This window comes from Danio rerio, chromosome 6 (assembly GCF_052040795.2).
Source record: "Danio rerio strain M-AB ecotype USA chromosome 6, GRCz13ab, whole genome shotgun sequence".
NCBI classification, from domain to species: Eukaryota; Metazoa; Chordata; class Actinopteri; order Cypriniformes; family Danionidae; genus Danio; species Danio rerio.
The window spans coordinates 27,520,221-27,547,826 of NC_141026.1; the positions used below are offsets into that span (position 1 = coordinate 27,520,221).

At 37.6% G+C, this 27,606-nt stretch overlaps 3 protein-coding genes across 6 annotated transcripts in view; all 3 read left to right on the forward strand.

The window, feature by feature from the left end:
* Positions 1-27,606, forward strand: part of LOC147836356 (uncharacterized) — a 702,935-nt gene that overhangs the window by 212,928 nt on the left and 462,401 nt on the right. The gene's annotated exons all lie outside the window — the stretch shown is intronic.
* Positions 1-27,606, forward strand: part of kyat3.2 (kynurenine aminotransferase 3, tandem duplicate 2) — an 808,585-nt gene that overhangs the window by 27,647 nt on the left and 753,332 nt on the right. The gene's annotated exons all lie outside the window — the stretch shown is intronic.
* LOC103911233 (kynurenine--oxoglutarate transaminase 3) lies at positions 290-21,355 on the forward strand. Of its 3 annotated transcripts, none has more exons than XR_015493679.1 (14): positions 290-331; positions 1,477-1,545; positions 1,631-1,775; positions 4,421-4,570; positions 4,655-4,741; positions 4,825-4,950; positions 5,124-5,244; positions 5,351-5,427; positions 11,471-11,679; positions 19,327-19,416; positions 19,500-19,686; positions 19,807-19,880; positions 19,965-20,051; positions 20,212-21,355. XR_015493679.1 is itself a non-coding variant. In XM_087257211.1 (14 exons), the coding sequence occupies exons 4-14, from the start codon at positions 3,891-3,893 to the stop codon at positions 20,266-20,268; spliced, it is 1,062 nt and encodes a 353-aa protein (XP_087113337.1). In that variant the 5' UTR covers positions 290-331; positions 1,477-1,545; positions 1,631-1,775; positions 3,753-3,890; the 3' UTR covers positions 20,269-21,355. The 3 variants fall into 3 exon arrangements, 2 of the variants coding, with proteins under 2 accessions (XP_087113337.1, XP_087113336.1); XM_087257211.1 differs by lacking the exon at positions 11,471-11,679 and adding an exon at positions 3,753-3,896; XM_087257210.1 differs by lacking the exon at positions 11,471-11,679.

Below are 27,606 nucleotides of genomic sequence, written 5' to 3' on the forward strand. Positions count from 1 at the left end.
AAATTTGTGTAGTAGTATAGGCTTTTTTTGCAATTTTTCTTACAATTTGCTGTTTGTTTCAAAACATTTGGTTTTATTTAAAGAAGCATTGAAATATCAGAAGAGGACAGCTGCATGTAAATGTTTTGATTTATTTTGGCTGTGTTTAGTTTAATGGTTTTCCCGCATTTTTCACATAATTTGTTCTTGTGTGGAGGTGTTTCTATTGCTTGTGAACAGAAATAGCAAGGTGTGTCCAATAGCCAGCTACAAGACATATATAATCAGTGAAAACCAACCAGTTAGTTTCAGGAGAAGCATTTAAACATCAGAAGAGGACAGCTTGCTTGATGTAAGTGTTTTGGCTGTGTTTAGTGTCCTGTTTTCTAGGGGTGGGCACAAGAGTGTTACTTTGGTTTGAGAGGTGATACCAAATTGGGAAAGACAATTTCAATTTAAAATCCAAATGTCAATTGCATTTACAGAATATGGTGATGCAAAATCCAGTAAAAATTTTGATTTAGTTTAATTTCAAACTAACATAAAAAACAGCAACAACAACAACAAAACTGTATATGCTAAATCACTTTTTTTTGTCATATCAATTTGTCAGATAGACAGCTCATCAAAAGTAATATGTAAGCTATGTGAAAATGTTGATCATTATTTTATTAAATATCTTTCATACATAAACAACCATCTTTAGCTAATTAAAAGCTAGCTTTTGTGCACAAATTCATAGTTGTTAGATATCATTTATGTCAGCATGTAGTTTTTTTTTTTTTTTAATGATTTTTTTAGATTTTGTTTGTGTGATTAAAGCAAAGATTATCAAACATTTTCAGTAAATTATGTTCTCCAGTTGACAGATTCGGCCTCTCAATGCTGTTGTTTTTCTAGTTTAAAAACAAAACAAACAAAAAACCACTGTACCATTCTAAACTGAATATGTTGCAGGGCAAATGGCACAGAGCCCATTTGTATGGTTTGCTTTTACTATCGTGTTATCATTTGAACTTGCATTGTAAATATGTCTAAACAAGACAGGAGCGGAATCCCGGAAAATAAACCTTGGAACTCAATCAATGAGTGACATATTTAGTCTACTTGCATATGATTATAAATTTTGGTCTGTTTTTTTTTTTTTTTTTGGCCTGTGTTTACTGAAGATCTTGATGGTCAATTACAGTTATGTAACTGTATTAGATGTATTTGATGACCAGGTTAAAAAGTTCCTCCAATGTAGCCTATGCATTTACACTGCACACGCAGTCACAATGACATGGAAAAACAGAGCAGACTGAATATAATGAAAACAATCTTGTCTATGACCACAGTGAACGATATATATATGAATCCTATTAGTCTTTATTGCATTTTCAGTTCTGTCTCACACATTACAGATTAATAGCTTTAGACATTTCTCCTCCCAAGAGAGTTTGTTTTGCTGAATTGTGATTTCTCTTGTCATTTATTTATTTTGTTCTTTTATTTTAGTAGCTGTAACATGTCATCCACAAAACACAAAAATGCTAAGAGGATAGAAGGTCTGGATAAGAATGTATGGTAAGCATAGAGATTTTTTTGCAATAATTTTCTTACATACTGTACATGTGTTAAATGCTTTGTTAATGTCTCTTGTGTTACTCAGGGTGAGCTTTACATCAGTGGCAACAGACCCTACCATTGTCAATCTTGGACGGGGTTACCCAGATATTCCTCCTCCTTCATACGTGAAAGAGGGACTTGCTCAAGCTGCAATGGTAGACCGGCTGAACCAGTACACACGCAGCTTTGTATGTCCTGTCTATACACCATAACTATCTCTTTTGTGCAGTAGTTTTTTAGATACTATTAGGTACTTGTTACATATTTACTGACTAGTGTTTTCTATAAATGTTAGTACTTATTGTAGTGTAAAATACAGGAGTAGTTCTAGCTAAATTATGCTCACAGAATGTATGTAAGAGCTCACTTATAGGTACTCAGATTTTAAATAATAGATTCCAGTTTATAACTGTAAGAAAAGAGTATATATTATACTAGTAGTAAATACATATTAGTTTTTATTAATTAGATACTTGCACTTATTGAATAGCTAGTATCAATTTAAAAGATACCAGTACAAGTTTATTAGATACTACTATTAATTATAATGTTACTATTAACATTTCCAATCACACTTTATTTTGATGGTCCGTTTGTTGAATTTAAGTTACATTGCATCTACATGCCAACTAATTCTCATTAGATTATAAGTAGACTGTTAGGTTAGGGATGGGGCTATTGTTAGTCAGTGTCAGTTGACATGTTCTTGCAAAGTTTCTTATAGTCTGTTTAGCAGCAGTATCAACAGGTATTAAGCAGACAGTCTACTAATACTCAAATGGACCATCAAATTAAAGTGTCACCATATTTTCAGTTTGCCTACTACAGGTTGGAGAAAAGTCCTTACCCCAGGTGGAGGAATTTAAGTATCTTAGGGTTTTGTTCATGAGTGAGAGAAGGATGGAATGTGAGATTAACTGGTGGATTGGTGCAGTGGCAGTAGTAATAGGTCAATGTATCGGTTTGTTGTGGTAAAGAAGGAGCTCAGCTGAAAGGCAAAGCTCTCCATTTACCGGTCAATCCACCTTCCTACTCTCACCTATGGTCATGAGCTTTGGGTCATAACCAAGAGGACAAGATCTCAGATTGAAGCGGCCAAAATGAGTTTCCTTTGCAGGGTGGCAGAGCACACCCTTATAGATAGGGTGAGAAGTTCTGTCACCCGGGAGGAGCTCGGAGTTGAGCCACTGCTCCTCCACATTGAGGGAAGTCAGCTGAGGTGGCTCGGGCATCTTTTTCGGATGCTTCCTGGACGCCTACCTAGGGAGGTGTTCCAGGCATGTCCCACCGGAAGGAGACCTTGGGGAAGAACCCAGGACACGCTGCAGGAACTTTTTCTCTCAGTTGGCCTGGGAACGCCTTGAGATCCCCCTGGAGGAAGTGTCTAGTGGGAGGGAAGTCGCGGTTTCCCACCTAAGACTCTTGCCCCTGTGACCTGGCCCCTTGAAAAGCGGATGAAAGTGAATGAGTGATTAAATGAAGGAATGTTATTATTAAGATTTTGTCACCTTGGAATTATAAGGTTCTATCTGCATTCTGAATGATTTTGAGATATTGAGCTTCAAAATTTTTACATTCGATAGCATGTGTAACATTTTTTTTTTAATAAAAAGTCTTAAAATGTAAAGAACTTGTAAAAAAAATAAATAAATCCCATGATGTAAATAAGTTGTCATTTAATAAGAATATGTCAATAACTCAATTTTGACAAAAATGTCAGATAGAACCTTAAAATTCTAACGTGACGATTTGTCAATTTACTAATAACATTTAATTGAACTTGGCTGTGAACATTCAAACTAATCATATTATAATTTTACAAAAGCAGAACTAACTGGTAAGATATAAATTGTTACTGGTAATAATCACAAATGATTCTAGTGTCTAATAAATAAGTACAAGTACTTAATGAATATCTATTAGCGCATATTAACAGGCACTATCTAAGTAATATGTATCTAGCATTTAGGCCTTAATGAATGCTTTCTAGTAATATTTTAAAAGAAACTCATCACTATTGGAAATAATACATGTCAGAACTGAATTGGTTACAATGAAATTATATGTTTACGAACATGAACTGAGAGTGAACAATCTTCTACAGCATTTTTAATCATAGCACTATATTTACAAATACATTATTAAAATATAAATTTGTGTTTAAGGTTTTTCCCAGAGATGGGTTGCAGCTGGAAGTGCATCCGTTGCGTAAAACATGTGCTGGATAAGTTGACGGTTCATTCCGCTGTGGTGACCCCGGATTAAAAAAAAGGGGACAAAGCCAAAGAGAAAATGAATGATGAATGTTTGTGAGGTTGTGAGTTTCACTGAATTAGCATGTAACTAACAACTTTGTTCTCAACTTTGTTGTTTCAAGCACTTATAATGCACTAAGTGTATCGATAATTGTTAATGTTAGTGAATGCATTGATTAACATGAACTAATGGACAATTATTTTAAAGTGTTGCCAGATTTTTTGTCTCTCTCGTGTATTCATATTCAGCATATTATTAGCACACTGTGCAAAAATACAAATATTGGAATGAGTACTATAATCTAGTTAATAAGAACTTGCACTGTATCTCATGAATAAGTTGTCATTTTACAAAAGACTAAAGTTGTCTAAAGAAACACTATAGTAACTAAACATATAATGTAATAAACATTCATTGCCTTATTTTTTATAACATGTATTAAGCATTGTGCTAGTACTTGATGTATAATACATTAGTATCTAATGAAAGTGCTATTAGCATGAAATTCAATAGTATTTACGATTTATAGAATACAAATTAAAATATCTTGCCATTTGTATTATTTGTTGGTTTTCAGGGCCACCCGACATTGGTTAATGCTCTGTCAAGAGTGTATGGAAAAGTCTGTGATCGTCAGCTTGACCCTTTTAAAGAAATCTTGGTCACAGTAGGTGCATATGGATCTTTGTTCAGCACTATGCAGGCTCTAGTTGAGGAGGGAGATGAGGTGAAACATTTAGCACTTATTTATCAATGTTTTAACATATAATTGCACTTATGTATTCTCAATTCCTTGTTTTCTCCCTTTCAGGTTGTTATCATAGAACCTTTTTTTGACTGCTATATACATATGGTGAAAATGGCAGGGGCCAAACCTGTTTTAATACCTTTGCGATTGGTAGGCAAGCCTTCTCTATAATAAAAATAACAGTGGTTTGCATATTTACATAAACCATAACACTTGATTGCCCTGTTTTGCAGAAGTCGACAGCAACAACTGGTATAAGTAGTGCTGACTGGGTTCTGGACCAGGAAGAACTTGCTAGCAAATTCAATCCCAAAACCAAAGCTATCATCATCAACACTCCTAATAACCCTATTGGAAAAGTAAGGTCACATAAATGGCATGTCTTGTAGCTCAAATAGTAGAAATTGGCTCTAACAAGCAAGAACAGATAAAACATGTACCTTCAATTATTAATTAATATGTCTCTATGGATAAAAGTATCTGCCACATGTATAAATGTGAAATAGCTGTTAATCCACAACTCAATTTTTAGGTATTCAGTGGGAGCGAGTTGAAAGCTATTGCAGATCTCTGCATCAAACATGACACTCTGTGCTTCAGTGATGAGGTTTATGAATGGCTCATTTATAAAGGTCATGAGCATGTAAAGATAGGTATGTGATATTTCTCCAGTTGTGCATCTTAATGTTTTGTGTCAATTACATATTTGGATTACATATTATATAAATGTGATGATTCTGATCTATTCTTTCTGGACAGCAACTCTTCCTGGAATGTGGGACAGAACCATCACTATCGGCAGTGCAGGGAAAACATTCAGTATGACTGGATGGAAGGTATTTGGACATCATCTTCTGTAGTTGTCTTTATCTCAAACCTGGAATAGGAATAACTCACCTAAATAAATAAACAGTACTGTACAAAAATAGTAGGATGTGTGCATTCTTAACTTAATTATTTAGTTTTTATATAGAAGTTTTATTTCATTTCGTTTTTAACATTTGTTTTGACTTATTACTGGAATTAACTGTAAAAAAGGAAATATTTACATAAAATAACTTTTCAGTTTATTTATAAACTAATTTTGAGAGGAGCACACGATTATGATTCAACATGGCTGGTCCTAATGCATGATTCTTAACTGTATATAAATAATAATTAGTTTCTCACTTCAGTTATCTTCGCTTTGAAGAATCCACTGCTCCTTCATTTTTCCCTTTATAGGGCAGCCCAGTGGTTAGCATTGTTGCCTCACAGCAAGAATGTCACTGGTTCAAATCCTTAACAGGGCACCTGTCGTTTCTGTATAGAGTTTATGTTCTTCTCGTGCTCACATAGCTTTCCGCTGGGTTCTCCAGTTTCCTTCCAGTCCAAAAACATGTGTCATAAGTAAATTGATCATTCTAAATTTGCACTATAGTCGAGCTCTTAATAAGTAGTATATCTCTACAAAGCAAATATAATCTGCCATCAGCTCTAAACAAAGGATCAAAGAAATCACAGGGCTCTCTCCCAGGACAGCATGATAAACACATTTATAATCAATCATCAGCTCTTGAAATGTTGTTTTTGTTGTTAAAAATACAAGTTAAATTAATCTGACAGAAAAAATGTGAGTTTTAGTCATGGATCAATTTTGAGCAAAATATTAATGATTATCATTACACCTATTATCCTGCAGTCTTACAAGGCACCATGGCCAGTATAGGAAGTAAAAATCACATTTGTTTTTTTCTGTAAGAGAAATTATTTTTTAGCTATAAATTAAAGCTTTACATTGGAAATACAATTACATGTGCTTACTTTGGGGTACACATTTGTTAACCAATAAGTTTTTCTTTTATCATTTCTTTTATTTCATTTGTTTTAAAGCTAAATTCCTATAAAATAACATCAGTCAATAATCAGCATACCCATGATTTTAAACAACTTTATAAGATGTATGTTTGTGCTTATAACATAATCTGTTAAAATTCTTCATTCTTAATGGCTAGAAGATGTACAAGAAATTTGTTTTCGACATGGTCAGTTGAAATTCCTTATTCTGATTGATTGGAATCTGTACAATAAAATATTAATGAAGTTCCTGTCAGTTTTGGTCACAGTTCTAAATAACTGTGCCACACTCAAATATTAGTTGTAACCATGATTACTCAGGCCATGTTCACATGTATTAAAAATATTTATTTTTATAAACTGAGTTTATAAACCCACTTTTGTTCTTTAAAAAATCTCTGTCCACATGATAATGCAAAAATGTGAGGAATGAGGAGATGTCACATTCCGTAACTGATGATAGTTCAGTGAAATATTGTGCTGCCAAGAGCACCTCTTGTTTTTACTACCAAGTCTAAACCTTGGAAAATTACCACGGAATACTCTGGGTAATTACAGGTGTGCCACGCAAAGAACTACTCAATGTAAATTCCTTATACATTTTGCAGTCAGCACACAATATTTAGCTACTATGTATGTAATATGTATGGAGTCATCTCAACCGTGCTTGCTCATATTACTAACAAGGTGGACAAACTCTTAACATTTCTCTATTTTCTTCATTCATTGTTTAGTAATCTACAACTTTCAGTGATCAGGGTAGACTGTCTGGGTCCTCAAACTGCCCAATGATTATTTTGCACTGTGAGACCACCCTATACTACTAGAATGCTCACTCACAAGTCCATACTGTATGGTGTTTAAACCATTCACCCAGACCTTCTGAAGGTAGGCAAACGTGGACTATCTCTGATATGTGATCGGTTTCTTCTCACTGTTCTTGATGTAAAGTCGACATGATACGATTTCAGTGTTTCTGCTCTGCTTTAAACAATTATTTATCCATTGTTTCTAACCAGACCTCACTTTTTGTGTGCTTTTTTAGACCAGTGTACGTGTTTCTGTTTTAATCCTAAAAAAAATTTCTGAAAGTCTTTAGACCTGGCTTTGATTTTAGTTTCTACTGACTGACTGTTAATGGTGTTCTTATATTTTGTTCCATAAACAGTTGTGCTGGCAAAGATCAATGTGCCAGGAGGGTAACTCTATACACCATAAGTGCCTAATGAGTATCCTCCCCCTTTTTAAGGATTGATTTAACTGTCTGGAGATAATGTGTGAAATCATTGTCAATCGCAAACTCTCCATATTCTTCAGCAAAGAACTGTGTCTCTGGCACTCCATGTCTTACAAATATTAGTTTCACTGTCACTGAAGCTGTGGTGGTTGAAGACAGGTCAGCCATTTATATATATTGTGAGAAGTAATCTACTACTTCTATACATGCCTCTCCTTCAACTCTCTGCCTATTTGGAAGCTCTGTTGCCATCAGTGGCTCTTGCAAAGCACTTCATGAAACTGCTCACCCTTTTCTTTGGTTTGCTTTGGGTACCACATACTTTGTGACCCCCAGCTTTTACCAATAGTCCTCCAATCAATAAATTCTGATGGTATTGCCTGTATAACTACAACGGTGGTGAAAGTGCACTGTACCAATCTTCTCAGTCTGCTACAGGTCTCATCATTTTCTTGTGCAAATTTTATCTGTGCAAGTCTGTTCAGTTGCAGGCATATTTTTACTATTTGACTGATGAATGCACATACTTCCCCTTCCCTTTTTAGTTTTCACCAGTAGGAGCTGTATAAGTGTCATTGATAACGCATCCAATGTTATCAGTTTTTTTTTCTTTCTCAGAACATGTTTGATTCTGTACAGAACCCTGAGTAATCTTAGTTTGAATCTGAAAATGAAAGGAGGCAAAAAAAAAAATCCGGAGCTCTACAACCTAGTAAAAAATTAGAGGTAAATGATCAATTTGGATAAGTAATTCCATTCCAACGAAGTATGTCTGAAATTGCTCACACGCCCATATCAGAGTGAATACCTCTTTCTTGATAATATTGTTGTTCTGCATGTGACATTCTTCTTGACATGAATGCAACATGTCAACATTCTCCAATTGTTTGTCTGTGATAGGACTTCTGCTGAAGTCGAAGCATCTGCTGCAACTTTTGTTTCTCTGTTTAAACAGTATTGAGCCAAAACTGTGGGTTAAACTTAACACTCTGCACAACTATAAAAGTTTTCATTTGTGTGCTACCTTATGCCAATTCCATGTCTGTTTTAATTAGATCTTGTAATGGTTCCTTCAATTCTGCAAACATGGTGAAAACTTCCGTAAAAATTTTACCATATCCACAAATTAGTCACATGTTTTGTTGTGAGCATTTCAGTTATGGCTTTGATCTTTTATGGGAAAATATCAAAACCATCTATACTTTGTGTTGTCACCACATAGCCTAGAAACATCACATTTTAGCAAACTATCATGTTTCATTGTAACGAGTCAGCTCCTCTTTCTGGAGTTCCTCTAGCACTCTATAAATCATTTAATCATGTTGTTCGAAAGATGAGGTAGTAGTCTGCATTGCATAGTGTGCCCTCCAATTCTGAAAGCATCAGGCTCAGACATTTCTAGAAATATTCTGGTGATGAGGAATTCCAAAAAACAATCGTTAACAACAGTAACTTTTAAATGGTGAGATGAACACCACCCACAATCCTGCTGTTGCATCCAGTTTTGTGAAGGCAGTAGCCCCTGCCAGCTTCATGACTGTTTTGTCTACTGCTGGAAGTAAATGTCTTTCCCAACATACATACACACTCAGTCAAGTAAGTCAGATCATAATATATTCTCACTTTTCCATTGAGTTTTGGCACTACCCATCCCCGCACACCAGTCTGTTGGCTCTTTAATAGGTTTTATGACACCTATTTGCTCCAGACTCCACCAAGCCTGGAGCTACTCCACTCCACTACAGTAGGCTTCTTTATTTACTCTTTACACAATTTGTGTGCAGTACATTCCAGTCAGTTCAAGCCCACACAACATGTAGACGGCATTGCAACATGAGCAATTTACACCCTATTTTCATCATACACACCTTCATCTGTTAACATTAGGGTGTGGAATTGTCAGTAAGCTGTCAACAAAGCATTCCATTATTTGAATCACAATCGTTACATACTGGTTTTGACTGAGACCTGAATTCGTCCCCACACTGTCACTCTAGCTGCTTTCTCTAAATGCATTGCATTCACCCACACTCACTCCCTGCCCATCTGGAAAATACTCTAATTATTCGGACTTTACTAATAATTCTGGATTTGAATAGCATGGAGTCTCTATCACTTTGGCTAATTTCATATTCTGGTCAATTACTGTCCTCCTGGTCAGTTGGGTGCATTTACTGAAGGACTGGGACTATCCACTTAAACGAACCTTATGTTACAGATATTTATTCTCTCGTTATATTATTCAACCTCAACCAACTTATCACCACGAGCACACATAAAACTGGCACTAAACTTGATCTTATCAGTCAGTTGCCCACTTCAGACCATTTCAGCATTACAATCGATTTACACAACCACACGCCACTCTCCCAACCATTCTCTTTTAGATGCAATCTGCGTTCTCTGTCCTCCACACGCTTCTCCTCCACTTTTACATTCTCTCTCTTCTCTAACTTTAACATCTTGCCTAGATGAGATCTTTCCTTTCTCCACCAGGCCAATGCGCTCTTTTCCTTCTAACCCCTGGCCCTCATAGCAATAGAGAGAGCATGCTACCCCCCCACAGACCTAAGCAACTATCAAGCCCAGCTTGCAATATTTGCCTACTAACTTCATTCTGCCAAACCCTATACTACCATAAAAAAATCAACAGCTCTTCAGACACCTGCAAACTGTTCAGGCTGTTAAATTCCCCGCTTTGTCCTTTTCTGCCACCTTCTTATCAGCTGATGATTTGCACAAAAGCACTCAAATTAGCAATCTGTTTCCCTCCACATCCATCTCAAATCTCCATCAAACAATGCCTTATGAAGAAACTTCACTCTCCTCCTTTCTTTCCAAACAGAGGATGAAGTATCCAAACATGTCCTCTCTGCCCATCCACAACCTGCCCTTTGGACCCAATTCCCATACACATCCTGCAAGACATGTCCCCGGCCATGATACTGGCTCTAACACACAATATTAACACTTCACTCCACAACAGGACATTTCCAACCACTTTTAGGGTGTGCTCACACTATGCTATCCGAACCGTGCCCAGACCTGTTTCCCGGATCGTTTGAGAAGTGTGAGTGCACTGAATCGGGCTCAGGCACGGTTCACTTGGCTGGCCCTGGCCCAGTTGGAAGAGGTGTACATGAGCGTGGTTCATTGGAGTTACGTTTGTGTGTGAGTGCAAAACGTGCCTGAGCCCAAAACTGAAAGCGAGACGTGACTTTTAAGGGACTCATATGGATTTATTAATCATTCTTACTGTTCAATGAACGCAAACTGTCTTAGGTTATTAAAGACGCAAACCCCTCACTAGGCACGAAAGCTGCGCACCTTCAGCAAACCTAATTTCTGCAGCACGAGGGCTTTATGATTGTTATTGAACGTCAAAAGCAGCTGATCTGTTTAGCAAAATATTTGACTTCGTGTCACTGCATGTCAAACGACATAGCTAAAGAAATCTCCATTGTGCTTAACAAGAGAGCTTCTGACCAGCTAATCATCAATGACGCAAGCTTGCCTAGGCCCGAATGTAATGTGAGTGCGGGCCTTCGGGTGAGACAACTTTGGCCCGGAGATGTGCTTTGGCCCGGTTTAAGGCAACTGTACATAGTGTGAGTACGCCCTTAAGAGTTAAACCTCAAAAGTTGAAAATTACAGACTAGTCTTTCCCTGTCCATTTATTGGCAATCAGATCTTTTCTGACAGATCATGCTACGCAACTTTTAGCCGAAGCCTTTGTCATCTCAAGGCTGGACTATTGCAATGCCCTTATAGCTGGACTCCTGTCTTGCACCCTTTATCCTCTACAGATGATCCAGAATGCTGCAGTTCGTCTGGTCTTTAATGAGCCCAAGAGAGCCCATGTAACACCTCTGTTTATCTCGCTGCATTGGTTACTGGTCGAAGCTTGGAGGAAGTTCAAATCACTAATGCTTGTTTACGGAACAGCTACTGGCCTTTACCTTCTCACCTCCACTTGATCCTAAAGGTCTACATCCCATCCAGGAGCCTCCAAATGGTGAGTAAGTGCCTCCTTGTGGTACCATCACAGAGAGGCTATAAATCACTCACAAAAACCTTTTACTCAATTTTTTAACTAGTGGAATGATCTTCCTGTTTCCACACAGACTGCTGATTCACTGGTGTTATTCAAGTGACAACTAAAAACCCAGTGTGTCTCATACAGTTTAGTGGACTTGACAAAAACACACTCTTTCAACCCTCTGACACTTTTACTGGAGTTTGATGAATTGCATGAGCCTGTCCGGTTGTCAGTGAATGGCAAATGAAAATGTCCCTTACATCAAAACTCTGTGCTTTATAAGAAAAAGAAAACACACTGTACAGTGGGAAGTGTAAAATGCTTTCATACCATTTTCTTTGCAGTGACGCTACTTTGATTGAGCATGATTTATTATATATAAAACGGCACCTCAATTTCCAAAGACAAAGTTAAGATGTCGTCCTTTTATCCGGCATGGATGCTATAAGGATAAACAATAGACGAAAACGAGAATAAGACCTTGAGTTTGGTGTAACGGAGTCATTGACAGCTTTTAAAAGTGTCTGAGAGACATCCTGTTTTTGCACAGTATGACTACTTTGTGTTTTATTTTCTAATGTAAGCTATTTTTAACGGATACATATTATGTCTTAAACTATACCTTATATTACTTCAATAAATCGTATTACTATTTTATTAATGGACAATGAACAGCTATTAATATTTCACAATGTATTTTTTTTTTCTTTTTTACGCTACATTATTTAAATTTAACAATCTTAGTTTGCAATGCTTACATTGCTCTACTCACATTAAATCTAAATTCCAAACAACAGAAATGACAACAGTTTGTTAAGATTTAATTAATGTCAAGATTTAACAATGTTATTCATTAATGCACTTACTTGACAGATTTCATTAATTCATCTTCCTTCTGCTTAGTCCCTGGTTTACCAGTGGTTACCACAGCAGAATGAACCACCACTTACTTGACAGATTTATGTATTTTTATTTTTAGGCAGTTTGTGTAATGTGTTTTATGTTTGGTAAAATAATTTCTAATAGCATCTTTACAGATTTTTTTTTAACTAATTACACTGTCTTGTCCCAATGGGTGGATTTAGATGTTTTTGCAAAAAAGCACTAGATTTAGCTGGTTTTGGCACAAAAGAAAATTTACCTTGTTAAAACCAAAGAATTATCCAAAGTGACATATTTGAAAGAAAGTTATTCTATTTACTAGCTAATATATTTATTTATAGCTAAGAACAATATATATATATATATATATATATATATATATATATATATATATATATATATATATATATATATATATATATATATATATATATGGAGAGTTTTTAAATACAAAACCCTCTAAATCTAACAGACATCATTTTTTTGTAAATGAGTATTTTCTATCTGGCTCCTCTGATTAGGTTCATTAGTTTCATTTTTCCCTTCCGTTTGCATGGCAAGAGAGGAGTTTGAGCTCAGGTAGATCTTGCAAACTCTCTGCTGTTAAGGCAACTGGCAGGTTAAGGATTGCTATGAGTATGTACTACTGATTAAGAGCCCATCTATGGTGCGGATTTGGTTTAGTCAATTTACCTATGCTTTTAATCCTCGAGCCCGGAGCTCTCTCCTGTTTGCAGGGCAAGAAGGGAGTTTGAGCTCAGGTAGATCTCGAGAACTCCGTAAAATGCTTTTTGCTTGGGACAGCAGCTGCATATTGAAGAACCCCCAATGAACAAGGAGATCAACGCTATATCCGGCTGGTGAATATATTATCGAGAAAGATTGGAGTAAGAGGGGCTCCTGTGGGAGCGAAAGTAGACACTCCTAGGGGAGTCTGGGCAAGGGCTTCCTTGGGCTGGGATTGACTCCTGCAGGAGTTGAAGCTCAAGGTATCACTCCTGTGGGAGTCAAAGCTGAAGGACCAATCTCCTGCAGGAGTCAGGAAAGGGAGGAGGCGGTGGAGACTCCTGCAAGAGGGAGCGAGGGTCAAGGACTCCTGCGGGAGTCGAAGCTCTGGAATAGCTCCTTTGAGAGTCAGAACTGTGGAGTGAGGACATATGCAGAAAAAAAGATATAAAAGCCGGGCTTATTGCTGGAAGCAAAGTAAAGTAGTGAAGGGAATCAATGCCTAAAGGGAGAGAAAAGGAGAGGCAGAGAGACTCAACGCTTAAAGGAAGCTGAGCATTCGACGTGGAGTTAGAGAAAGACTGAGCGAAGAGACTTAATGCTTTGAAGAAAACAGAGCATTCAACACTGGAAGGAAGGGGATGGGTGGATAGACTTAATGCTATGAGAAAAAGGAGCACTTAATGTGGAAAGGAAGAGAGGTTTATTTGTCCTTCGGGAGTCAAAGCTCGGGGTACCACTCCTGCGGGAGTTGTGGGGGGGCCAGGATTCTGCAAGAGAAGGAAAAGGGAGGGGGTGGTGGAGGCTCTTGCAGTGGGAGTAAAATGGTGAAAGGGTGTCCAAGGGTGGAAATGACTCCTGCTGGAGTCAGGTCTGCGTGGAGTAGAGAAGCAGAGTGAAGGGTATAAAGCTGAAAGTGTGCTTTGCTGAAAGAGGGGAGCACGGATAAAGCTCAGTGTTAGTAGGGAGGATGGGAGGAGGAATTGGCTAATGTAGTATGATTTCTCAGGCTACCAGTGGATGGGTGCCGATTGATATGGGGTTTGTCGAGCAGCTTTGAGGTTGTAATGGCTTTTGATTGAAAAATTTGATTGATTGAGGCAGAGGATGTCGTTTAAGTGCTTTTAGAAGCAGAATGGTGTTACAGGATTGTTAGCATCATCTACGAAAAGAGAGGAAAGGGGATTGGAATTTTGACATCTTCTGTTGAAAAAGCAAAGAGGGTTTGATAGGGACTTGTAGGGGAGGGAAGATCAAAGATATAAATGAAATGGCCTTTTCTGGACTGGCCTGTCTTGCTTTGTTTGATAAAGAAGAGAAGGGTTTCTTAATCCAACACTGTTAGATCTGAGATTGTGGGGTGAATAACTGGTTTGTGTGCAGCCTGGAAGTGGACAGAGAAGGGGATACTAAGTGGCTGGGAGGTCTGGAAGAGGAGGAACGGGTGAGACGTTGACCTCTTGCTGGAGCCTCGGACTCCGGAGTCTGGTGAGGCGTGTGGTGCTGGGCCGCAGCTGGATTTTCTTGGAGAGCGGGGCTCTGGGAGAAGTTGTTGTTGCTACTGCTGTTTATATGAGATAGCTATAGCTGCTTTATATGGGATAGCTATAGCTGCTTTCTCTCTCCCCGCTTGACACTTCTTTCTAGCATTAACTGACACATGATTTTCCTGTTTCATATGGAAAATCTTTGCAATATTCATATTAATAACGAGATAGACAGATCCATTCTCCAAACTTGACGTATCCTTTATTATTTGTAACACTTCCTGTTCCCCACTCTCTATGTTCCCCCTTAGATGTCCCATATCACACCAGTTCTTGCTCTTTTACTCCTGTCAGAGTGATAACATTTACATATTTAATAATTATCCATTGTTTTTAATATCAGTTCAAAGTTTTTTTTTTATGTTGTTAATGTTATTCAGTTTATTATGAAATAGAAAAGAACTGAAAATATGCCATTTAGAACAATAACCGACCAAAACAAAGTTTATTTTGAGTTTGTTTTGGTAGGTTGAAACTTTTTGAGTAAGTTTATTTTGGCTCCTAAACATTTGAACTACTATTGGTCTGTGATGATTACGTAGTTGGTTGGTGTGTTCTGGAACCCCACTTTATTTAATGCCATTCAAATACAGACAGTTCAAACTAGTCAGAGAGTAGGAAAACATCCAGCACAACAACACCAAGTCAGCCACATGAATAAACTGAATGGTTAAGAAGCAGAGGTGGTATAGATGTATTATCATTCGCAGAGAGATTTTAAAGACTCAGAGTTACATACAAGATGATAAACCCACCTTTTTGCAATACGTCTGATGAAGTTCTAAACATTTTTCCTTTTGGTGTCTATACGTGACAAATAAAAAAACAACATGGTGGGGCATGCCATGTGGCTCTTCTTTTGTGAAAGGCTGGAAAAGCTTGTTTACCTTATATTAAACTGTTCTTCTTTCACAGCCTCCATTGTTGTTGTGTGTGTTGTTGTTAGAAGTCATCCGAGTGTCATTATACATTGACAACCCTGTTTCCTGCAGCACAGAGGTGTTGGAAAGTCAAAACAGTACCTTTATTCAGCCTTTTCAAACGTCTGTTTGACTTTAAACTGAAAGCCAAAAAACAACTTTGTTTAAAGTTAGCAGGAAAAGGTATAGTCTTCGTTTACTCTCAAATCTGTTATCATTTTCCATCCCTCCACTTTTTCCAAACCTACTTGAGTTTTTTTTTTTTAATCAGTATGATTTATGTTTATTCAATAGATTTCAATCTTTTCAACATTATTCAAAATATCTTCTTTTGAGTTCAATTGAATAAATGCTAAAGAAAGGTTCAAAAGATTTGGAGCACTTGAGGGAAAGTGATGAGTGTCTTTAGAAAGACATGAGATCGCTAGACAACAAATTACTCTGAAGAGTAAGAAAACGGGTCAATGGAGTGCCAAATAAATGGGCAGAGCTCAGCTCCACGCGCCGGTGATTAAGTCATTAACAGAATATATCAGCTGGCACCTGTGAAACAGGCATTTAGATTTTTGCTAAAGAGCCGATCACTCTGCTAACAGTTGGATACTATGCTGCGGCCTTAAAGACATCTCAGGGAAAGTGAGTTACTTTCGTAACCAAGACGTTCCTCTTCATGGGAACTCTGACGTGTGCCATGAGAAAGACATCTGGGAGAGTGTATGGAAAACACCTTGCCCCTGATGTCACTCCCCTCATGTTAAGTTTGCCAAGCATAGTGTGAGCGCACAAGTATCACCAAGGGCGGAACCTTCCAATGTCCCCTAGGCCTTTTAATTACTATTACATGGTAATAACTTAGATGGGGGGTCGTAAATATGCTTTTACCCCGCTAATATAGTCTAGGGATTTTAGAATTGTGACAGTAGGTTGGGAAAGCATGACAGTCCCCAAATGGGCAGGACGCTGCAGAGGCCACCTGCTACACAAAAGGGGAGACTTAATGGCAGTAAGAACATATGGACTAGGCCTATGGAGGTAGAGTGCTACATATGATAAGCTGGATAAGGGGTAGGGAAGACAGGTTTGCCTGAAAAGGACTAACACTCTGTGGCTGAAACAAGCATATAGGGTCACCAACAGGGACCGCACATAGCTGGCACCGAACCCCAACATGTGGGTAGACCAAGGTGGGTATACCAGACATCTTACTGGGCCAGGCATTAGGCTTCTCTACTGAATCGGAGGCAGCAATTGCAGGTTTACTACCTGTTAATTAAAGGGCAGTAGGAACCTTGCCACATAGCTGAGAGTAGGTCGCTCTAAATTTTTGGCACAACTGGCTGACCAAAAATGAATCCTCGCCCTCCTGACAGATACCAACACGACCAGCAGAGCTGCCCTGCTGCCATGCTCTGCTCCTGCCACAAACCAGAAAAAAACAGTATAAGAAGGGAGAGAGTGAGACACGGAGTGACAGCCTTCGGATCTATAGCTGCAACCAATCTCACGAATGAACGCACTGGGGAATGCACTTCTGCATAAACATCTTGACCGGCATCCAGAACAAATGACAGATCAAAACGCACAGATAGGATTGGTCATCGTACCCTGCTCTCTAAGTATGATAAAGTGGGGCGTAGACCCACTCTCCATCTCTGCTGGTGGGACTGGCTTGATTGTATCCTTCGCCAGGAGGATATGAATCTTGCCACATGAGACAGGTGCCATTGGAATGGCCGCTTAAAAACACACCTGTGTTCTCAGGAGGCCGAGAGCAAATTAAAATGCATAGCCGAGTTTGACTAGCGCTGACCAATGCTAACCAGGCTGACAGAGTCCAAACTAGCAGTATCACTGGAACGATCACTGATGTACCCATGGAGGGGCAGCTTCGGGATGAAGAGTGCTCACCCTAAGAAGTTTAGTGTCCCAAGGAAGAGCTGAGAATAAGAGATTGACTCTTACCTTCCTTCCAGGATCCCGCAAAGAGGCTGGAGAGGCAAGAGAAAGGACTCCATCCTCTGGCGCCTTTAAAGCCTGTGGCGAAGTGCACCAAAGCTGATAGCTGGAAGGCAGCACATCCCATGCTGGCAGCAATTAGTCTTCCACAGCCGGAGGGAGGAAAAGCCTCTCTTATTCGGATTACTACATTCATTTGCACGGTTCTCCTCCTCTCCAAGAGGCCTGCCTCAGGTTCGCTTTGAGGTCTGATTACCGGACTTGATGGCTACCTTAGCATCAACTTCCTGCAGGAGGGTTGGGGTGGTGGCAGGGCATGTTTACCAGCCAGTGTAACGAGCTGTGATGGCAAAGCATCTTGGAGTTGCGGGAAAAGTACTTTCGGTAGTTTTCCGAGCCTACCAAGAGATGCCCTGCTCCATCGTGCATGGCTGATCTCTCACTACTGAGGATTCCTGGGTAAAGCCCCTGACAGTGTTGCAGAGTAGGCCTGCTTGAGATATGGGTGCGCCAAGAAAGTGCACCTGGTCAGCATGACACATATCTGTCAGGGTGACCTAAGGGTGGCATTTTCAGACCACTGTGTGGCCATCTTCCTCTCCAGGGCACAGGTGCCCAACTTGAAGGACATGAGGGCATAGTCAACCACCATGCGGTGTTTACACATAAGTCTGGGGAAGAACCGCCCTTGTGGAGCACAGCCAGATGGCATCCAGGGAGCAACAGGGGTAGGTTGGAAGCCGCAATCTCAGCTGCGCAACAGCCATGCCCTCATAGAGAGAGCATGAGCTCTCTATGAGCACTGCATCAACATGGTGGACCCCCAGGTATGTGACGCTGAACCACTGCCCATCATCAGGAGATATGAACCACTGCATCCAGAAAAGCACAGTTGGAACAACGTCTTAAAAAAGATGCGTTGCTCGACCACGTTGCTCTATTAGCATCTGCTCTTTTATTAAAAACTGCTTTTTCATCTACAACCAAAACATCCAGGGGATGGGAAAGGAGCCCAGGTTGACCACTGATGTACACGTCTTCGCACGCACTGGTAGGAATACTGCTTTCTTGACGAAATCAGCTTAGCAGAGGTACTCTTCAGTCTCTAGTATGATGCTCTGAAGCGAAAATCTAAATGCTCGCTTCACAGACACCTAATCGCTGACACCTGTGGAGCTGAGCTCTGCCAATTCATTTGGCATTTCATTGGCCTGTTTTCTTACTCTTTAGAATAATTGGTTGTCTAGTCATCTCCCTTATGTCTTTCTCAAGAGACAAGTTGAAGTTCCCATGAAGGGGAACTATATCTTTACTTCATATTATTGAAATTATAAACTATTGTATTTTTTAGTTTTGCATCTTGACACATAATTATGCATAAATGCTTAAAGCCTTTTTTTAAGATCATTTCCCTCAGCAATGGAAACAGTATGATGGGAAATAAATGACAGTATTTTCAAATTATTTTTAAATAGCATTTTGCAACAATAAAAACATAATAAATAAATAAATAAATAATAAATAAATAAATAAATAAATAAATAAATAAATAAATAAATAAATAAATAAATAAAAATTTTGTTGGTTTGCAGTTGGGCTGGTCCATCGGGCCTGAACACCTGATCAAACACTTACAGACTGTCATGCAGAACAGTTTACATTCCTGTGCAACACCATTACAGGTACGTTCTATAAGTGATATTTGATGGTTGTACTGTAGTTGTGTACTACAACCTTTTCTATACCTTGTGTTTCTGCACAACAGGAGGCTGTTGGCCGGGGACTTCTTCGGGACTATGAGCGGATGGGTCAGCCAGACTGCTACTTCTCGTCTCTGGCTTTAGAGCTGGAGGGTAAAAGAGACCGGATGGCTGCCATTTTTGCTCAGAATGGCATGACTCCAGTGGTTCCTGAAGGAGGATACTTCATGATAGTAGATGTCACAGCGCTCAGTAAGTGCCTTAAAATGATGTACAGTATGTTAGTGAAATTTTATTTACAGAGGCAAAGGTGACATTGGCTGGGGAAGATTCATCTGCTTAGTGTTGTTCTGTCTTAACGGTTGAATCTAGATCAGGATCTGACACATATGGGAGATGATGAACCATATGACTACAAGTTTGTCAAGTGGATGATAACAGAGAAGGTAGGCCCTTTTTTATTTTTAGGAACAATTAACAAACAATAACAAACTTCAGTAAAATATCCATTTATTCATTCATTTATTTAGAAATTGGCTGCAATTCCTGTATCAGCTTTTGTGGGAAAAGATTCTGTAAAGCAGTTTGAGAAATACATTCGCTTGTGTTTTATCAAGGTAAAGATTTATAGTTATTTTATTTAATCTAAAAACTATATTTAGCTGCCTCATATTTTTTGTTTAAAACTGTCTGGATGATGCAGATAATTTTCAAAAAATAACATTAAAAACCTTTGCTAATGGCATGATTTTGACAAATTTATTTTTTTCATTATAGCAAGAAAGCACTTTGGATGCAGCAGAGGCCATTCTGAAGAACTGGAACAAAGGCTAATAATGCTGTAATAAAGTATACAGACTGCTCAGATTTGCAACATTTTGTTTAATCTATGTAGTTGACCTAAGCGGTGGCTTGAGTGAGTTTAGAGTTTGTATTTACAATTTGTTGAACAAGTCATTTTTACAGCTTGTGGGATTGTGAATTGTTCACTTTGAAATTATTTTTCTTTTAAGACTACTAGTTACATTTATTGAATTTAACACTTGTATAAATAAAGTCTCCTATGTGGGGAAACCAATATTTAGTACTAGCTTTACACAGCACATGTACAGTTGGAGGAAAAAAAAAAATGTGAATGCTTTGGGATTACTTGGATTTCAGCCTAAATTTCACAGAAAATGTGTTCAGATCTTCATCTAAATTACAACAATAGAAAAACACGGCCTGCTTAAACTAATACCTGATAAATATGATATGTTTCATGTTTTTTTTTTATTTTTATTGAACACGTTCAAAACATTAAAAGTCCAGGAAAGAAAATTATGTGAACCTTTGGGTTTAATAACTCTCTCTTTTGTCAGCAATAACCGCAACTAAGAATTCTTACCTGTAGTTGCAGATCAGACCTGCACAAAACTGTTTCAGTTCAGCAATATTCTTAAGATGTCTTTGTGTGAATTGCTCTCTTGAGGCTATGCCACAGCATCTCAATTTAATTGAGGTCAGGACTTTGACTGGGCCACTCTGTATTTACTTCTGTTGAAGCCCTTCTGTTGTTGATTTACTTCTATGCTATAGGTTATTGTCCTATTGCATCACCTCTCCTCCGTTAAAGCAAATGTGTCGAAGCATTGATACGTTTCGAAACCCATCTCTACAGTTATGCAAATTGAGGAATTGTACCCCACGTTGAATAATTGAGCTATAAAGTGATTTATTGAAGTGGTGGGAGTTACTGGCTAGCATGCTGAGACAATGAGTTTGAGTCCAGGGTGATGCAGCTAAAGACCTTGATTTTTAAATACTCTGTTTTGTAATGTTTTGTTTTAAAATTTGTCTGACATCAGAATGAACACTCTGAGAATAAATATGTCTTATTTTGGTCATTAAAAATCTATATTAATAAAATACATTGTCATAATTTCAAAGTATTTATACCACTTGGGATTCGAACTTTCACATTTCACATTTCAGCACAGTTACTCTGTGCACACACAGTCTGCTACATGAGATGGAACTTCTTTCGAATGCTTCTGAAATTATTAATTTTTTGAAATGCTATGGTCATCATCTGACTTGGGCCTAATCCCAACTATATTTTTGGCTTCAAAGTTTATAGAATAAGATTGTAACTGTACTGTGCATTTACACCTTGGCCATATTCATCATTGTGAACACAAGAAAACAACATTAACATTACAGCAGACACTGTAAAAAGCACATTCTCAGCCACTAGACTTTCCTGAAAGGGGATTCGAGTGTCAGAATGTTGTGGGACTGCTGTCCAGGAGTTATTATTAGGCATTATAGATAGCAAAATGTAGCATTTTTTTTTAACAAGCATGACGGTAAAACACTTACGCTGAAGGGAATGGCTAAGGGGTAGAATTGGGATTGGGCCTTGGTGTTTCTAATCACTTAAGTCATGTGACCTGGATGTTTCGAACCACTTTAGTCATGTGACATAGGTGTTTCAGATTATGCTTCGGTGCAGCGTTTCAAAACACTTGTGCTTTGGGATCTTGACACTGTGTCGAAACATCAGTATCACATCAGCCATAATCATTCCAAGGAAGATTATAAGACCCTCTCCAGGTCCAAGTTTTTCCAAAAACTGAATCTGAATCAAATTGGTCCAGATTTGGACCAATTCCCACGTTTTACTATCCGGGATTAACTGATCTATCTTACTTTTATGATACCAAACATTAGGATTACCAAACCTGATTACCAGAGCCTTAAAGGACCATGAAACCCCCACTTTCAGTTATGGTCAACCTCAGCATTAAAAACAAAACAAAAAAAACACATAATGGGCGTAGAGCTCTGCGAGCAGCGGCAGGAATGGGCGTGGCCAGCAGAACAGGGGAGAAGGAGGGGAGTGAAGCAAACAACCGTTGTCAGTTAGCTCACAAGATGAAACAAAAATGCTTGCTGCGCACATACAGCTTTGCTATATCGGCCCTGACAGGATTGCGAGGAAAAACATGCAACAAACCCTGTGAATCAAGGAAACAAGCACATATGTACCCTTCATTACTAGCCAAATACTGTGTGCCGTGGGTCCGTAGACACGGTCTCACCCATTCATCATAGGTTTTCACAGCTTGGAACTGGCAGGTCTGTTTTCCCATCTGAAAGCTTCATGAAAGTCATGAATAATTAAGAAAGAGGCCTAGAATAAGAAAACTCCACTATGAATAATTAGGAGAAACCGGCGCATCATCACTTCACTTGCAGATTTGCGCTACGTCAGATTTGCGCTACGCGCTTTGATGCCGCTCCAAAAATCATTTTAAACAGAAAAAGTACTCGAGGGATTCTTGAATCTTTAAATGTAAACAACAGTGTAGCCTGCTGGCTAAGCAAAGTAAAACAGGTAGACAAAATACCAGTGGCCACAAACAGCCATTGCTTGTTTTAATAGTATGAAACTGAAACCGCAACAAACATTTAACATTTTTTAGTTTTTAGGCTTCAAATATGAAGACATTATATATAATCAGTTAAGTTATATAACCATTAAGTTTGTGATCATTCACTTAAAAATATAACTTTTTATTTTATTTTATTTGGTTTAAAACATCACAACTGAATCCACACCTCTGATGAGATCACTCCTTTTTTTATTTTGGATTAAATAGATCTAAGTTTAAAGTTTTGAATAGCACAAAGGGCAGGTTTGATCCAAATCAAATGTAAGATTGGATTACATGATCTGATCTTAATTTAAAATCTCTCTGTTACTTTTGAAAACCCCATTTCCAAGATTTGATCCGTGATCCAAAATCTCACTTGATTACTTTTGAAAAACTGGGCCCTGAACGACTCTAAAACAAGTCATCTTCAAATAGAGGTCAATCAATTCTGCCTGTATGTTCCTCAAAACCATTAAAACTATCATTTAGAAGGACCCACATCACACACATCACCTCTAGGCAGTAGCCAGACTGGATGTATCTTGGGCAAATTTCCATGCGCCAACAATTAGATAAAAATTTAACAGCCATGACATACTCTGCTTACACTGTAAGCCCTATATAACCAACTGTATTATATTTAAGACACATAATTTGTTATAACTTTTAAGACCTATAAATCATATTAACGTCGTGGTAAATACTTTAAGAACCTGTTGCGTATGACTTGATGCTTGTATTTTGCCCTCTTGTGGGTTTTCATGACACTGCAGCAAGCAGAGGGCTTTTTTTCCTTTTTTAAAACGGCTGCTGTCATTGACTTTTTTTCGTTCACAATTTTTCCATTCTCATTAATAATAATAGTTCAACATATATAAATGAATAAAAAAACAAACATTAACAAATAAAATACATGATAAAGAAAATTAAGTAGCAGGGGAGTTGAAGCTCTCAAAATATAAAACCGAAATCCTCTAATTATAAATATCTTGCTTTTTTGACTTTTCATCTCTCTTAATGTCTTCAGTTATATCACAAATTCTACTTTAAACATCACTAGTCTTGGGAAAATTTTAAATATTTACATTTAAGAATATAAAATTGTATTAATATAAACAAATGTTTAAATATATAACATGTTTTTATCCTTAAAAGTTAAGCCAAATTTAATTAATTCCCATGAGAAGAAAGTCTTACAGATATTTTCTGTTATATCTAAACTCATAATTCCCGAAATGTTTGTACAAAATTACATTGGAAAAGGCATATTCAGATGTTTGTTTTTTAAATCAGCATAAAAAGGAAGTCAATCGAATACTTTCATTATAAATCTGAGCGTTCATAAAGTGAAAAAAAGCTTTATTCGCTCAGAATGTTTAAATTATACAGAGAAAAAAAAGGTTAACGAGACTTCAATTCTAAGCTATTCATTTTATCAGGCTAAACTGTTTAATGTATTTGCAGCTTTTTCTAATGTTTGCTATTTATTCAATCCTTTGTAAATAATAATAAAACATACAACTGGCCATTTAAACTGTTTATTTACAATAAATATATCCCTTATTATGAAGATGAAGTGTAAGACAAAGAAGTTCAGGTCCCAACACTGCAAACACTGGAGTCAGAAATTAGACAGTAAGGGGCAATGCAAAAAGCAAAGAATACAGATGGAGAAAAAGACAATATGCTACATTTGTTGATTTCATTGCATCTGCTGAGGAAGGCACAGAGGACTCAGACCTACTGCGATAAACTAGAAGCCTTCGGAAGGTCCATTTTTTGAGAGCAGATCCTCCTTGCAACCCTTCAGGTGGCATTTTCTCAATAGCATCTGGATGCACTTTGATTTGCAAGCTGAGACTGCATGTCTCAGACTTGCAATGTGAGACACTAGTGTACTCAATGAAGCTGTTCGTCACTATGAGGGGTAGGGTTAGGGGTGGGTTTAGGTGTGCACATAAAAAATTTACCTTGCAACTGCACCAAGTATGCAGCCAGACCCCTTTTCTTTATCCAAAAGTATCTGGATGCAGCCTTTATGATGCAAGCCGAGATTGCATCACTCAGCGAAGCAATGTCAGACACAATGCATTCAGTGGAGATAGTGATTTCACTGTGACGAGTAGGGTTAGGAGTGGGGTTAGGTAAGCCCATTAAAAAGCATTGGATGCAGCTCAGATTGCACTGCACCAGGTCTGCATCCAGACCCTTCTCCCTTTTTTTAACCTTGCCCTACAGTATCATTGGTCAACCTCAAGATGGCGACATTCAACTTAAAAATATTCAATACCGGTTTGAGAAATGTGGCATTGAACGACTTATTACAGGATAATGAATTTGACCTACTTTTTGAATTAATAGTCAATGTCTATTATGTCCAGTAGATGTTAAAGGTATACATTTCACTCCAAAAAAATTAAAAGCCTACCGATTTACCCACCCTTCACTTATCACAAACCTGTTTGAGTTCATTCTGTTAAACGCAAAAGAAGATATTTAGAAAAAAATAAATAAAACTGCCCTTAAAAAAAAAAAAAAGAAGCTTATGCTGGTAAGGTATGTTTTGATGCTGGTCTTGTTGATTTTAGTGGTCTCTAATGCTGGTCTCAGTGCCAGTCCTGACCAGCATTGAGACCAGCAAAACCAGCATTGAAATCAGCAAGACCAGCTTAGAGACTAGCAAAACCAGCATCAAAATATACCTTACAGGCATATGCTGTTTTTTTTCCAATACTGTTTGTTTTCCCTACTATCGATGTCAAACCCCCAGTTTCCAACAATCTTCAAAATCTACTTTTGTGTTCACCAGAAAAAAAAAAAAAAAAATCTCAAAATCAGTTTAAGTAGTGTAACAATTTTGCTTCATACTTGCCACAATATTGTGAAAAAGAGTTTCTACAATAGAGAGCTAGCTCATATTAAAAATCTGGATAAATCTGGATTACAGTAAATTTGAAGCATTTTTTAAAATTCCTAGTCTCTAAAGATTATTTTCTTATATTATATTAGTGACACCTTATGTCTTGCCTGTATTTTTGAACACTTCCTTTCTGCAGATAAAAAAGATTCTCTGAAGCAGCAGAAAGTGAGGGCGGAGCTTCTCCTCTCAACCTATTTCCCAGCTTCCCTTTCCTCTTCCTGTCTGAAAATCTGTCCCATGTCCTGACTATTCCCAAGAGAGCATGTAGCCTACTATTACTGTGACAGTTTTCCAAGATAACATCTGGACACTGACTGTCAAAACACAAGAATCTCATTTACACTGCTGTTGAGTGTCTCACTCCAGTTTGAAAATCTGTCATTTAAACCTGAAAGCAAAGTTTAAAGAGGACACATGCCCTTTTTAAAATTAGCATTAGATATTCCTTGTGACATAGAATGAACATTTGAAGTTGCAGTATGTGTTAAATCTTATTTATTTATTAGGCCTACTGGCGTAAATATGGCAGGAAATATGAGGTTTAAATATATATATAAAGACACAAACTTCATGTGTCTTTTAGCTTTTCTGTTTCTAATGCTTCATAGTGTAGTACCATATTGTTTAATATCTCCTTTATAAAATGTTCACAATTAGCTTAGCTTTACAATTAGCTTGGCTTAGCTTTGGCCCATTTCATGACATGAATGTGGTATTTTCCAAGTAACATTAGTTGTAAAAGAAAATAGGTTGTACTTTTTTTTTAATCAATTCCATCTTGTACTAAAGCAAACATGACATCATAGAATCAAATTTGTATTAATGTACCAAATGTCCGTGAAATAAAGTTAGAAACATCAACCCAAAATAATCTTGAGCATATACATTGAAAATACAAGATGACTAACAGATTATTGAACAATACCACAAAAATCGCAGTAGTTTTAAAAACTATAAATTCTGTGTAAAAATGCAAAAGATACCTGTCTTTATTACTTAAAAAATGTATTTGTTAGTAACTTTATACTTTTTTCCCACTCAATCTTTCCACATTTTGATGACCAGAAGACTGTTGAAGATGGTATATTATTCTTTTTAAAGTTATTTATTTAATTATTGGGTGAACTATCCCTAAGAATAAATTAGCAATATTATTTGAATAGTTTTGACATGATAAGTTACATTTATTCACCACTTGGGGCATATTTTTTATTTTTTAATGTTTAGAAAGTCAGTGAATCACAAAATGATCCAAGCCTGAAACATTCTACACAATGTTTCATGCATCAAATTACTTCAGTAGTAGTTTTTGAAACTTATTTTTGATACTGTGGGGAGGAAGCTGTTTGCCATAAATTTGCAAAAACAGAACAGTTTCGAAAGTTTACAGAAAGGATGAGCCTTTCCATAGGAAACCCTCATTACTCATGAAGTGACTTTCATATACACACCCAGATCGGACCAGTCTGACCCGAAGAGCAATACACTTTAGCTCATTCAGGTAAAGTGACTCAAACATCAAAACTCAACTGCTGTTTTTTTTTTTTTAACTGAAGTCCTCCCATACCATTAATTAGCAAAAATTTCCAGACCGGTTTCATTTTGTGACGCAAAATACATGGTAACAGTGAGTAACCAAACTAGACTATCAGGTTTGACCAGAAAGGTTCATATGGCAAGCTTTTTAACATTAAGCAATAGTACCCGTTTTCATGATACCATGGTGCTTGATCTTCAGGTACTAGGACATTTTGTATTGTTTTAGTAGCAGCAGCAGCAGCAGCAGCATGTTTTCTGGGTCATTCTGATATTTAATAAATAAATAAATAAAAA